Here is a 14,838-nt window from a genome sequence, read left to right as displayed (position 1 = left end):
GGAAGGAAATAATAAACCACGTACAAACTTCCTAGCAAAGTTCTGGTCAAAGTCACTCATTTTCAGAACTTCCTGGTAGGCTGCTGTGCGCTGCTGGCTGCCCCTCCCCAGACACCCCAGGACAGACAGAGGTCTGCAGGGCTGGGTCCTCCACCCAGCTCCTTTGAGAAGTCCCACTGGACATGGGGCTGAGCCTGCTGCTCCTGCACAGAATCCTGGCAGCTGCCAGCAGAGGGAGCTCCGGAGAGGCACAGTCACCCTGGGGCAAGCACCCAGCATGGAGGAGGAAGGAAGCCCACTGGCAGGAAGTGACTGCATTTTCTCATTGAGGAGCACAAAGGTGCCACCCGCAGCCCACACAGTGCCAAGGAGGGAGGAATGACTGCCAAGTGCTCAAAGCAGACTGCTGTCAAAAACAGCACGAGGACAGTGTGACCCGGGTTTGCAGAGGCTTTGCCCTCCACCTTCATTAAGATCAAGGAAGCACTGGGTCCATACTTGCAGCCTAGAAGTCAAAGGCTGGGGGATATTTAGAGACATGTCCCATGGTACTCAGGTTGGTGAAACACTGTATCACCAACATGAGTACCACGGTCAGAGGAACATGAGCTCACCAACATGAGTGTATCAAGGTCAGATACTGACTTTTACAAGTTGGAAATGTTCTGTGTCTACACAAGGAAGATGACATGACATCACCAAACTCCACTCAGTGTCAAGGACAGACAGGACTAGAACAGCAGCTCTCATTACTAAGGACTGCTGCAGTGCTCGGAATCCAGTAATTCTCCTTTCTAAGCCAGTTACAAACCTATCATATTTAAGTTTCACTTATTAGCTTTGATTTATAGTAAAAGCCACCATTTACGTTAAAAAGTAGAAAAAATACAGCCTAACAAACCCCCCATATCAGTAAATAACCAGCCTCTTCCTTCCCTTTCACAGTTTCCTGGCATTCAGCTGTCTGGATGGACCACAGTCTAATCTGCCAATTTCCTACTGATGGATATGTGGGTTGTTTTCATCTCTTGCTGTTACAAATAATGCTGCAATAAATCATTTTTGGCGCATATGAATCATTTTATATTTTTGCCAGTGAGTCTTTGGGACAGATTTCTAAAAGTAGGATTTCTGAGTCAAATAGCAAAGACTTGTATATAATTGAGCTAAGTATTGCCAAATTCCCCACCGTTCATGTTATAGCATTTCACTAGGCAATACATATAAGGATCCCTGAGCTTCAGCAACACAGTGTACTGAAAAACTTTTGAATTTTTGCCCATTTAATAGATGCTAAATAGATGTTCATTATAGGTTTAACTCATTAAGTCCTCTTCCTTTCTTTCCTTTTCAAGACACTTTTGTTTTTCCTAAAGTTAAATTATTTAATGTTTTCTCTAAATTTTAATTTATCAGTGTTTTTCCCTCATCACATACGGCTTCTGAGTCACAGGGAAGTGTTTCCGACTCTCAGTTTACAGACAAATTCACACATACTTTCTGCTCCCACTTACATTTGTACATTTACATTTCTGAGCCATGTTATTGCTTTCCTACTTTACATTGTGCAAACACACATTTTATCTTTCTGGCTATTCAATGATTCTGATTCCAGACCAGACAGAGTGGCTCACACCTGTACCTCAGCACTCTGGGAGGGTGAGGTGGGAGGATCCCCTGAGCACAGGAGTTTGAGACCAGCATGAGCAAGAGTGAGACCCCATATCTACTAAAGTAGAAAAATTCGCTGGCATTGAGCAGGCACCTGTAGTCCCAGCTACTTGGGAGGCTGAGACAAGAGCATCACTTGAGCCCAGGAGTTTTAGGTTGCTATGAGCTGTGATGACACCACGGCACTGATTCCAATTCCACTCGTAAGTTTATCTCCCTCCACTGATTTGCTATGTTGACTACACTGTATGCCATATTTCCATATCTAATTAGTGCTGGATTTTCTATTCCTTCATTGAGCTGCCTATAAATATTTGTTTTAATTAGACAGTGTTAAAATCTGTTTTAAAAACTGGAAAGGCTTACCCACCCTTCATGTTTGTTAGGGATTTCCTGGCCAGTCTTGCTTATTTTTCCAAGTAAATTTTTATAATCAACTTACTTAGCTCTGAAACAAAACCTGATCAAAATTTTGGTATATATACACAATGGGATGTTATTCAGCCTTTCAAAAAAGAAGGAAACCCTGTCATTTGTCTGATAACACAGATGAATCCAGAGGACATGACATTAACACACAATGCAGGATGTCATATGTAAAATCTAAAAAAGTTCATCTCACAAAAGTAAAGAGTAGAAGAGGGATTATCAGAGGCTGGAGAGGGGAGAGGGGGCCGGGAGGGACAATGTTACAGAATGTTACAGTTAAGAGCAAACCCACTGATGCTCCATGACACAGTGGTGTGACTACAGTTAATAATAATGTTAACAATAATGTGCTGTTTATTTGAACGTTTCTTCCACAAAGAAATGACAAATGTTTGAACTGATGGTTTTGTTAACGGCCCTGATATTGGGGGGGGGGGGTGTATATACATATATATGTATGTATATATATGTATATGTGTGTTCCAACATCATACTGTACCCTATAAATACATACATTTATTAAATATGGATTAAAAATAAAACTTAAGAATCTTTTTTAAAAATTCATTGCCAAACCCCCTGTGATTAAAAGAGTAATGAATATAACTGTCATTTGAAAAATCTTAATACAGCATTTTTCTTGTACCTTCCAGAAGTGGGTAACTTCAATGTAATTTTTTAAGAAACAAATTACTTTCTAAGTCAAATGGCTCCCAAAGTTTAGATATTGACAGATTTGAAAGATAATCTCAGTACATTAGATCCTTTATCTATATAAGGGATCATTCAAAATAATTTTTGATGATAGGTCACTGTAATTTTTGGCATGTTATCCAGAAAAGTTAAAAGAATTGAACGGCACTTCCATAACAGAATTTCCCATTCTTATATACTGTTCATTTAAAATGTTTACTGGGCACTTGCATCAATAAAAATGGTGAGAGGCACAGAGTTAATGTCAATAACTAGTTTTGACAATGTCAATTTCTAGTTTTGTCCATAAGTCATGTTCATCAATAAATACATGGCATAAATGAAAAAAAATGCCTTTAATATTAAGAAATGACTTCAAGAAAAATTTATTTTTCCTATTTAATAATTATATATGAATAATTATAATATATTTACATTGTTTTGATTTACTTGGCAATTGTCCAGAAGAATATTTTCTTACAAGTATATGATCAGGTAAAGTTAAAAAAAGAGATATTTTTATACTATATCATATTTTATTTCACGTCTTTCTTAAAGATTTTTAAAACATAAAATATGTATTAATAGAATAAAATTTTACATGGGGACTGGCATGGAAATGTGAATTCAAGAAAAAAAGTGGTAACACAAAATTTCTTACTAATACAGAAGAAGTTGCCCATGTAATTTTTAAAAGATGACAGTATTTATTAGATACATTTAAAATGTCAATATTTATAAGATGCAATGAATTATATTCTTTCAAGTATTTAAAACTATGAAGAAACTTTATCCATGCCAGCTTTGAAATAAGAGGGCATAATAATCTAAAGCTCCATGAGCAGGGTCCCATGAGCAGAGAGCAGTCACAGAGTCTTGTGAGAGACTGAAAGCTCTGGGCTGGACTACAGGGCTGTGTGGCTCCAACACCGGGCTACTCCTTATAATGTAGGAAGATAATATCAAGAACTGTAAATTCAATTAACTTCATGCAGGATTCTTGTAATCATGCAGACTGGTGAAGAGAAAAGGAGAAACTAAAAGATTCCACATACTGCAAAAGTAGTAAGGGGAACTATTCAGGAAAGAGAAGTTATACACGGCTTCTGAATCTATCCAGCCTGTAAGAGACCAAGCTAATCAGTAACGTCGCGACCTAAAAGGTCATGAGAAGCAGTAAGAACTTCCAGTCAGTTAGCAGAAGCACCTGCTGGCTGTTAGTACTCACGTTCAAACCCCTTCCCGACACTGACTTTGGAATGTCCTCATCACTGTCTGCGACCGACAGCCCAAGCTGCTCAGCCTGGAACACAAGCACGCAAGCCACCATCAGCTCCAGGGGAAAGGAAGTTCTAACAGAAAAGGCTGTCCTTAGCAATCATTAGTGCAAAAACTGCCAGTGTGGTCAGATTTCAGGGTAGCACACTCTTCACTAAATAGCTGTAATCCCTGCCACCGCTCTCAGCTTATGAATAATCTCCAACCAAGTGCTCCTTGATTTAAAAACCATAATTTTGAAATCTACTGTCAAGGGAATGAGTCTTCTTTTTCCCAAAACCATCTCTTTAGCTTGGAAAATACGCAAGAAGTATCACGTGAGGCCAGGAGTTTGAGACCAGTCTGGGTGACAGAGTGAGACTCTATCTCTACAAAAAATTTTTAAAAGTTAGCAGGGTGCAAAAGGCACACACCTGCAGTCCTCTCACCCTGTATTTGGGAGGTTGAAACAGGAGGATGGCTTGAGCCCAGGAGTTTGAGGCCAGTGAGCTATGCTCATACCACTATATTCCAGCCTGGGTGACAAAGCAAGACTCTGTCTTTATAAAATAAAAACCAAACAATAGTTGCCTGAACTGATGGGGTTAGGTCTACAAACCAATTAATTAAGTTTTGAGGATTTCTAAGTTTTAATCACTGCCTAACCAAGTGATTGGGTGTACACAGAAATAATTCACCAAATATCTCCTGCTTATCCATAAAAGAAAAACAGTACCATACTGCTAGCCACATATCTCCTGGGTGTAACTGGAAAAATTTAATTCCTGGGCCCCAATATGGCCTCCCAAATGATAATCTTTGGGGATATGACTCCAAAATCTAATTTTTAAACTAAGCCTAAAGATGATTCCTGGGTACTTGTGTAATGAGGATAATGTCAAAATGATACAAAACTATACTGAATGCTTTAAAAACACCAAAAAAAATAGCTTTAAAACAAAAAAATTTGCTGTCATTTACTTCAGCTAAAATGATATCCCTTTATAAAAAAGTATGTTCTCTATTGAGGTTGTGTATACACACATTCACACACATACACACAAATACATGTATTTTTTTTCCTTTAAATACAATTTAGAGTCACTTTAATTTTAAATGACTCAATAATTCTCCATTCTTAGTGTCTGTTCACTGAGACATTTGCAAATAATTTTTAAAATGTTTTCTAAAATAATTTCTAAAATTTGAAAATAATTTTTAAAATGATTTCTAAAATCCTTTGATGCCAGCTATTGGAGCAAATGCCTCAGTGAATGGAGAATTATCACTCCCAATGCAAGGGCACACTGGAGGGGTGTATGGAACCCTTTTAAATGTGTGACACAACCACAAGAGGGACGTTACCTAACAAATTCAAATATTGTGACCTCGTTGTTTGTACTCTCAAATTAACCTGAAATAAAAAAGAAATCATTTTAGGGGAGGGATTAAAGATGGCAGCCAACTAACAGCTTCATTGCAACTGGGCACGGTGAGTCTGGGGAGTGGAGACTACAGGCATCTCTGGCTGGTGGGATCAGCCCAGAAATATCCCTTTGGAGACACAGGGAGTCAGTGAGGGACTTCTGGACCCCACAAGGAGGACAAAAGCAGTGGAGATCTGGACTCATCGAAACCCTAGTCCAGAGGCATGGGAACTTAAAGAGCAAGAGGAAATGATAGGAAAATTAGGACAAAGAAGCAGATAAATCACTCGTGAAGAAGAACCAGCAGAAAAATCCTGGCAACATGAAAAGCCAGTCCAGAGCAACCTCCCTCCTCCCCAGGGGACTGTGAGGTAGCTACTGCAGAGGATTCCACCTATAAACAAATGTTAGAAATGGTAAAAAGGGAATTTAGAATACAGATGATGAAAACAATGAAGGAAATGATGGAAAACAAGCAAAAGGAAATCCAAAAACAGAATCAAGTAAGAGATGAACGATATGAAGAAAATAGAAAGGATATAGCAGAGCTCAAGGAACTGAGGTAGTCAATTAGGGAATTTAAAGATACAATAGAAAGTATCAACAACAGATTAGACCATGCAGAAGAAAGAATCTCAGAGGTAGAGGAAAAGCTCTTGAGATATTTCACATTGTTAAAAAGGCAAAAAAGAAAAGAGAGAAAGCAGAATGTTTCCCATCAGAATTGTGGGACTATATGAAGCATTCAAACATACGAGTTATAGGTATCCCAGAAGGGGAAGAAGAATGCCCCAGGGGAATGGAAGCCATACTTGAGAATATTGTAAATGAAAATTTCCCAAATATCACCAAAGATTCTGCCACATTCCTTTCAGAGGGATATTAGAACCCAGGGCGCCTCAACTCTAACTGAGCTTTACCAAGACACATTCTGATGAACCCGTCCAAAGACAAGACAAAAGAAAAGATTCTTCAAGCTGCCAGGAATAAGCGCCAATGGACCTACAGGGGCAAATCCATCAGGGTGACTGTAGACTTTGCTAATGAAACTTCTTAAGCCAGAAGACAATAGTCATCTACCTTTAATCTACTTAAACAGAACAATTTCCAGCCCAGAATTCTATATCCTGCTAAGCTAAGTTTACAAAATTGACAGAGAAATCAAATCATTTACTGATATACAAACATTGAGGAAATTTGCCTCAATAAGACCAGCTCTCCAGGAAATACTTCAACCCATTCTATACACTGACCATCACAATGGATCAACAGCAAAGTAAGAACTTAGAAATTAAAGGACAGAACATAATGTCCACAATGATGCAAAAGATAAACTAAGCAATGGACTCTCACAAAATAAGATGAATAGAACACTACCACACTTATCAATTATCTCAATAAATGTCCATGGCTTGAATTCCCCAATGAAGAGGCAGAGATTGGCTGACTGGATTAAAAAACACAAGCCATCCATTTGCTGTCTGCAGGAAACACCAAGTTTCAAAAGACAAATTAAAACTCTGAGTTAGGGTTGGAAGACAATTTTTCAAGCAAATAGAATTCAGAAGAAAAGAGGAGTTGCAATCTTATTTTCAGATGCATGTGAATTTAAAGCAACTAAAGTCAAAAAAGACAAAGATGGTCACCTTATATTGGTCAAGGGAAAAATACAACAAGAAGACATTTCAACTCTAAATAGTTATGCACCCAATTTAAATGCTCCCAGATTCGTGAAACAGACATTACTCAGTCTGACCAATATAATATCCTATAATACCATAATAACAGAGGACTTTAATACTCCTCTTACAAAGTTGGACAGATCCTCTAAACAGAAATTAAACAAAGATATAAGGGACTTAAATGAGACGCTAGAGCAACTGTGCTTGATAGACTCACATAGAGCACTCCATCCCAAAGATAAAGAATATACATTCTTCTCATCACCCCAGGGAACATTCTCCAAAATTGATCATATCCTAGGACACAAAACAAACCTCAATAGAATCATAAGAATTGAAATTTTACCTCGTATCTTCTCAGACCACAAGCAATAAAGGTGGAACTCAACTCCAACAAAAATGCTCAACCCCACACAAAGGCATGGAAATTAACCTCCTGTTGAATGACAGTTGGGTACAGGAAGAAATAAAAGAGGAAATCATTAACTTCCTTAAGCACAACAACAATGAAGACACAGCTACCAAAGCCTGTGGAATACTGCAAAAGCAATTTTGAGATGAAAATTTATCACTTTAGATGCTTACATTTGAAAAACAGAAAGAGAGCACATCAACAAACTCACAAGCCATCTTAGGGAATTGGAAAAAGAAGAACAATCTAAGCCTAAACTCAGTAGAAGAAAAGAAATACGCAAAATTAAATCAGAGATCAATGAAATTGAAAAGAAAAGAATCATTCAGAAAATTAATGAAACAAGGAGTTGGTTTTTTGAAAAAATAAATAACATAGATAAACCTTCAGCCAGACTAACTAAAAATAAAAAAGTGAAATCTCTAGTAACCTCAATCAGAAATGATAAAGGGGAAATGACAACTGATACCACAGAGATACAAGAGATTATCTCTGAATACTACCAGAAACTCTATGCTCTGAAATTTGACAATGTGAAGGAAATGGATCAACATTTGGAATCACACTCTCTCCCTAGACTTAGCCAGGAAGAAATAGAGATCATGAACAGGCCAATTTCAAGCACTGAAATTAAAGAAACAATAAAAAGTCTTCCAACAAAAATATGCCCTGGTCCAGATGGCTTCACACAGAATTCTATCAAACCTTTAAGGAAGAGCTTATTCCCGTACTCTAGAAATTATTCAAAAAATTGAGGAAGAAGGAATCTTACCCAACACCTTCTATGAAGCAAACATCACCCTGATACCAAAACCAGAAAAAGAGCCAACTAAAAAGGAGAACTTCAGACCAATTTCACTAATGAATATAGATGCAAAAATTCTCAACAAAATACTAGCCAATTGATTACAACTTATCATCAAAAAAATCACACATCATGATCAAGTAGGTTTCACCCCAGGGATATAAGGCTGGTTTAATCTACGCAAGTCTACAAACATTATTCACTGTATCAACAGAAGTAAAACCAAAGACTACATGATCCTCTCAATAGATGCAGAAAAAGCATTCGATAAAATCCAGCATCCTTTTCTAGTTAGAACACTGAAGAGTATAGGCATACAGGACACATTTCTGAAACTGATAGAAGCTATCTATGACAAACCCACAGCTAATATTTTACTGAATGGAGTAAAACTGAAAGCTCTTCCTCTCCAAACTGGACCCAGACAAGGTTGTCCTCTGTCACCATTACTATTCAACGTAGTATTGGAAGTTCTAGCCAATATAATTAGGCAAGACAAGGAAATAAAGGTCATCCAAATGGGAGCAAAGGAGGTCAAACTCTCTCTTTTTGCTGACGATATGATCTTATACTTAGAGAACCCCAAAGACTCAACCACAAGACCCCTGGAAGTCATCAAAAAATTCAGTAATGTTTCAGGATATAAAATCAATGTCCACAAGTCAGTTGCCTTTGTATATGCCAATAACAGCCAAGATGAGCAGCTAATTAAGGACACAACTCCCTTCACCATAGCTACAAAGAAAATGAAATACCTAGGAATATACCTAACAAAGGACATGAAGGACCTCTATAAAGAAAATTATGAAACCCTAAGAAAGGAAATAGCAGAGGATATTAACAAATGGAAGAACATACCATGCTCATGGCTGGGAAGAATCAACATTGTTAAAATGTTTATACTTCCCAAAGCAATCTACCTATTCAATGCTATCCCTATTAAATACCAACATCATACTTTCAAGATTTGGAAAAAATGATTCTGTGTTTTGTATAGAACCAAGAAAACCTGTATAGCTAAGGCAATTGTTAGTAATAAAAACAAAGCCGGGGCATCAGTATACCAGATTTTAGGCTGTACTACAAGGCCATAGTGGTCAAGACAGCATGGTAGTGGCACAAAAATAGAGACATAGACATTTGGAATCCAATAGAAAATCAGAAAATGAAACTAACATCTTACAACCACCTAATCTTCGATAAATCAAACAAGAGCATACCTTGAGGGAAATACTCCTTATTCAATAAATGGTGCTGGGAGAACTGGATATCCACATGGAAAAGACTGAAACTGGACCCACACCTTTCCCCTCTCACAAAAATTGATTCAAGATGGATAAAGGACTTAAATTTAAGGCATGAAACAATAAAAATCCTCAAAGAAAGCATAGGAAAAACACTCGAAGATATTGGCCTGGGGGAAAACTTCATGAAGAAGACTGCTGTGGCATATGCAACAACAACAAAATAAACAAATGGGACTTAATTAAACTGAAAAGCTTCTGTATAGCTAAGGAGACAACAACCAAAGCAAAGAGACAACCTACACAATGGGAAAGGATATTTGCATAATTTGAATCCAACAAAAGTTTAATAACTAGGATCTATAGTGAACTGAAATTAATCCACATGAAAAAAAGCCAACAATCCCATATATCAATGGGCAAGAGACATCAATAGAACCTTCTCTAAAGAAGACAGATGAATGGTGAACAAACATGAAAAAATACTCATCATCCCTAATTATTAGAGAAATGCAAATCAAAACCACCCTGAAATACCATCTAACTCCAGCAAAAATGTTCCATATCACAAAATCTCAAAACTGTAGATGCTGGTGTGGATGTGGAGAGAAGGGAACACTTTTACACTACTGGTGGGACTGCAAACTAATACGACCTTTTTGGAAGGAAGTATGGAGAACCCTCAAAGAACTCAAGCTAGACCTCCCATTTGATCCTGCAATTCCATTACTGGGCATCTACCCAGAAGGAAAAAAATCCTTTTATCATAAGGACACTTGCACTAGACTGTTTATAGCAGCTCAATATACAATCGCTAAAATGTGGAAACAGCCTAAATGCCCACCAACCCAGGAATGGATTAACAGGCTGTGGTATATGTACACCATGAAATACTATTCAGCCATTAAAAACAATGAAGACTTTACAGCCTTTGTATTAACCTGGATGGATGTGGAACACATTATTCTTAGTAAAGCATCACAAGAATGGAGAAGCATGAATCTTATGTACTTGTTTTTGATATGAGGACAATTAATGACAAGGGGAGGGGTGAGCAGAGAGAGGAAGAAGGAGGAAAGAATGGGGAAGGGATTAGCAGAGAGAGTGATAGAGGGAGGGGGGTGGGGTCATGGTGTGTGCTACACCTTTTCGGGGCAAGACAGGATTGTAAGGGGGACTTTACCTAACAAATGCAATCAGTGAAACCTGGTTTCTTGTACCCTCAATGAATCCCCAACAATAAATTAAAAAAAAAAGAAATCATTTTCTCCAATCCTTAATTATGAAGACATGGAAACCATAGTTGTTAAGTACTATACAACATATGTAGGGGCTGAGCCGACACCATTTTAATGATGGCCACCACTGCCATCTTAGGCCCAATGAGTCAGCATAACATCCCCTGCCCATCCCAAAGATAGCACCACCCCATGGCGCTAAACCTATGCCCAATCACGAGCTAATGCCTAACCTGTAATCTGCCCATGCCCCTAGCAACCAATCAAAATTGTACCTGTATTTTACCCCTCCCCTTCTTGTTTTCTGTACCCTATAAAAACTGATTGCACCTCCGGGGCGGGGCTCTTTCTCGGTGTGCTCACCAGGAGAGTCCAGGCCCCGGCTTGAATAAAGCTTGCCTCATGATCTTTACATTGGAGTGTGTCTCGGACTAACTCTTGGGGGATCGGGAAAAATCCAGGCACAACATTTGGGGGCTCGTCCGGGATTTGCCCCAACCCCCCCCCACCGCCACGGGTTCGCTCCAACGCAGCTCCAGAGGTGAGTCTGATGCGTGTGTGTGACCTGCGTGTGGAGAGAGAAAGGCCGGCAGAGTGTGTGGAGGATGCCTGAGAATGTGAGAATGTGTGTGTGATTTTATTCCTAGTTCTAGTTTCAGTTTTGGTTAAGTGTTCTGGTTCTGGACCTGGAGGGGATATAGGCTAGGTCGGACACAGTCCTGGACGCCGTTCCCTGGGTAAGACTTGAGACGGCAGTCTTACTTCCGATTTTGGTTCTTCAGTGAGTCAGTGACAGTCGCGCACCGAAGGAAAGGGGCGGTCTGGAAAGAGTTGACTAACTGAGGATTTCTGGTTTCTGTTTTAGCGCCTGGTTACGCCAAAGGAAAGGGGGGCCAAGGCATTTAATCCATGTCTGGTTTGTCATGTTTGTGCTTTGTCCTGTGTCGTGCCTGTCTCTGTAGTCACAGAGGCATTTGGCATTAGGGAAGGCACGGAAGGAAAGGGGCTGCCCTAAAACACGCCAGTGCTTCCGTGTTTCTTGTTTTTACTCCCTGGCCATGCTGAAGGAAAGGGGGGCCTGGGAACATATGTCTGGTTTGTTCTGTTTGTGATAGTCACACAGGCATTTGGCATGAGGGAAGGCGCCGAAGGAAAGGGGCTGCCCTAAAACACGCTGGTGCTTCCGTGTTTCTTGTTTTTACTCCCTGGCCATGCCGAAGGAAAGGGGGGCCTGGGAACATATGTCTGGTTTGTCATGTTTGTGTTCTGTCCTCTGTCATGCTTGTCTCTGTAAAGCGGCGCTCAGGTGCCCCGTCCTTGAATATTGTGTGAACTGTAAGTTCAGACTTCTTCTTAAAGCCCTCCTGGGCAACTGGACCCACCTGCAGACGTGCGAGGCTGCAGATTGCTACAACTGGGTCCTAGACCTTTTCTATCAAGGCACTCTTGCTGACTTCTACTTCCAGGAAATCTCACTTTTCTCCTTCCTAACCTTTCTCCTGCTATTCTAAAGCCAATCCCAATATATGGGATTGTGGGGGGGGGGCTCGGTTTGGGGAAACATGCTGGTGTTCTGAGTACCCCCAGTCGAATAAACCCGCTTCCTCTAATCAACTGGTGCCTGGAGTCTTCTGTCTGCATCAGTTTCCTGCTAAAAAAAACCATGCAGCCAGATTCTTTGGGTCAGGTTCTGTCCACACCGCAGATCACCCCCGTGGGGAACTCCTGCTGGTCTGGCCATGCGGTCCTCAGAGCACTCCTGGGACAAATTCTCCCAGAGGAACGTCTGGTTGAGACTCAGCTGGCGAGGTCCCTGGGGCGGGTCATTGAGGAGGCTGAGCACCAGAGAGAAACCGGTAACAAGTGGTGCCAGGACATCCAAAGTAAAGTAAGATCCTTTTGAAGCCCACTACAATTTTAGTGGAAGAGGAGTCTGATCACCTCCTGGGCGTTAGATCGCCAGCAGATCTGTTGGCAGGTGTGTGAGACCAGATCTGCTAGATTGCCAGCCGATCTGTAAAAGATGTGTGAGAGTGTGTGGATGTAGTGTGACTGAGAAAACTCTGAGGGTGGAGTTGGATCTCCCCTCATAGGGCCTAGGAGAGTGTTAGTTTGCCTCTTATAGCTAAGTGGCAGCTCGAACGGGAATTTGAGGCTGCCCAGATTAAGAAATGCGTTGAAATTGTGTGCATGTGAGTGCTTGGAGAATGACTGAGATGGGTAACAATAAGTGGGGGTAAAACGACTGTGTGAGTGTGCCCTTCTTCCCTGTTCCAACTTTGCCCCCAGCTATTCTGAGGGAAACTGGAAGTTCCAGGTTTTCCACTTTCTATCTTTAGGCAGCCATGTGGCCATGTCGTCTTGAGGGAAAATGGAAAGACATTAAAAAGGGTTTTGCAGTTTTGTTACTGAAATTTCTTCAGTAAGTTTTTGGTCTCAGGAATTTAAGAATTAAGACTGTGGGCCACAGATCAGTAGTAAAATGGCATTTTGTTGAACTGAGGGACATGCAGATGGAGTGGAGAGTGCCAGAACTATAGGAAGAGAAGGCCCAGGTCAGAGATTTCTTGCATGAGTCCATTGTCTAGGGGTAAATAGTTAGCCTTGAAAGATATTTTGGCCAGGACTTAGTAGATAAAAAAATACCTTTACAAACTGAATGGATGAATGCAGCCCCTCACCTTGGACAAGGTTATTAGGTCTTTGCAGCAGTTTTTGTCTAGGGAGAGGATTAGGGTGTGTGCTCCTTAGTCTGGGTAGAGCCAGCCAAAAGATTTCAGTCTGCTTATTTGTGATGTTGCTGGGGCTCAGAGTTTGTACCTGGAGATAAAAGTCTGATATCTGAGCTCCCCTGAGCCTGAAAAATGAGGGTTACCTGTCCAGCTCTAAATAAAAAATCCTGTATCAATGTTATAGCTCATAAAATGTCTCTCATTTGTAAAATGTAATCATTTGGTTATTTAAATTGTTTAAAAAAACTGAGTCTTTGTCAAAAGATGAAATTCTTGCTTTTTAAACCTTCTAATTATCAGTTTGGCTAAATGAATGGGTGACTTCATAGTGAACTGAGATTCTGTTGTGGAAAATTTTAAGAGTAAGAAAAATTAAGAAGAAAAATGGCATGATATAAATAAAGAATCTTGTGTGATAAATTTTGTCCTAAAACAGAATGGTTATATAAAAAAGTGAAAGGTGGGACAAAAATTAAAGAAAGTTTAAAATGTTTGTAGATAGTCTGTGTAGGTTAAATGAAAGTTTGTAAAAGAATATACATGTGATTCCGTTGACTATGCATTTCCCTTAAAATCTTTTGACATATAATCTTATTTAAACCAATGTTTTAGGCCTTTTGATATTTGACAAACCTTCCAAAATCAAAAGTCTAAATTTGAGCTTGGGGCCCATAGTGTAATGATTGCAGTGCCGGCCACATGCACCAAGGTTGGCAGGTTTGAACTCGGTCCAGAAAACAAAAAGCACAACTCTAAATTTGGTCTTTTTAAAATACTAAGACTACTAAAAGGCATAGAAAAACAAATTGAACTCATTTAATTTATTAAAAATGTATAGGAAACATTGTCAAATATGAAATAGTGATTAATTTTGTATAAGTTATGGTTATATATATGTGTGTTCCAATATTGTAAAACATTAGTCTGTTCTAACATATATTGTCAGTAATAATTCTGATTCATCTAAAAAAGAAAAAGAAATATTAAGAGAGGCTAACGAATTCTCTTAAATTCAAATTCCTGATGTCTTTGGAAATTGAGTACCTTCGGGCTAAAAGTAAATTTTTGGAACTTTTATTGGAAAGTTAGCATGTTTATAAATGTTGCTAACCTAACTTCAAACAAAACAAAAATCAATTATGTGAAACTAGGCTAGTTGGTTATGGCTTTTTGTTTGAAATGTTTTGGTTTTTTTTTTTTTTTGGTACAGAACCTCACGCTATCCCCCTGGGTAGAGTTCCGTGGCAT

At 39.4% G+C, this 14,838-nt stretch overlaps 1 protein-coding gene across 4 annotated transcripts in view; it reads right to left on the bottom strand.

Moving 5' to 3' along the window:
- Positions 1 to 14,838, bottom strand: part of COBL (cordon-bleu WH2 repeat protein) — a 314,424-nt gene that overhangs the window by 152,041 nt on the left and 147,545 nt on the right. For 2 of the 4 annotated variants that reach the window (XM_023517890.1, XM_023517891.1), the window contains exon 6: positions 4,022 to 4,096. The exons of the other annotated variants lie outside the window; for them this stretch is intronic. In XM_023517890.1, the coding sequence (XP_023373658.1) occupies positions 4,022 to 4,096 (75 nt within the window). The remainder of the gene's footprint in view (positions 1 to 4,021; positions 4,097 to 14,838) is intronic. 4 annotated transcript variants of the gene reach the window in all.

Source organism: Otolemur garnettii, unplaced genomic scaffold (assembly GCF_000181295.1).
Source record: "Otolemur garnettii isolate 467f Iridium unplaced genomic scaffold, OtoGar3 scaffold00123, whole genome shotgun sequence".
In the NCBI taxonomy this organism is placed as follows: Eukaryota; Metazoa; Chordata; class Mammalia; order Primates; family Galagidae; genus Otolemur; species Otolemur garnettii.
This window is presented reverse-complemented; position numbering and strand designations above follow the sequence as displayed.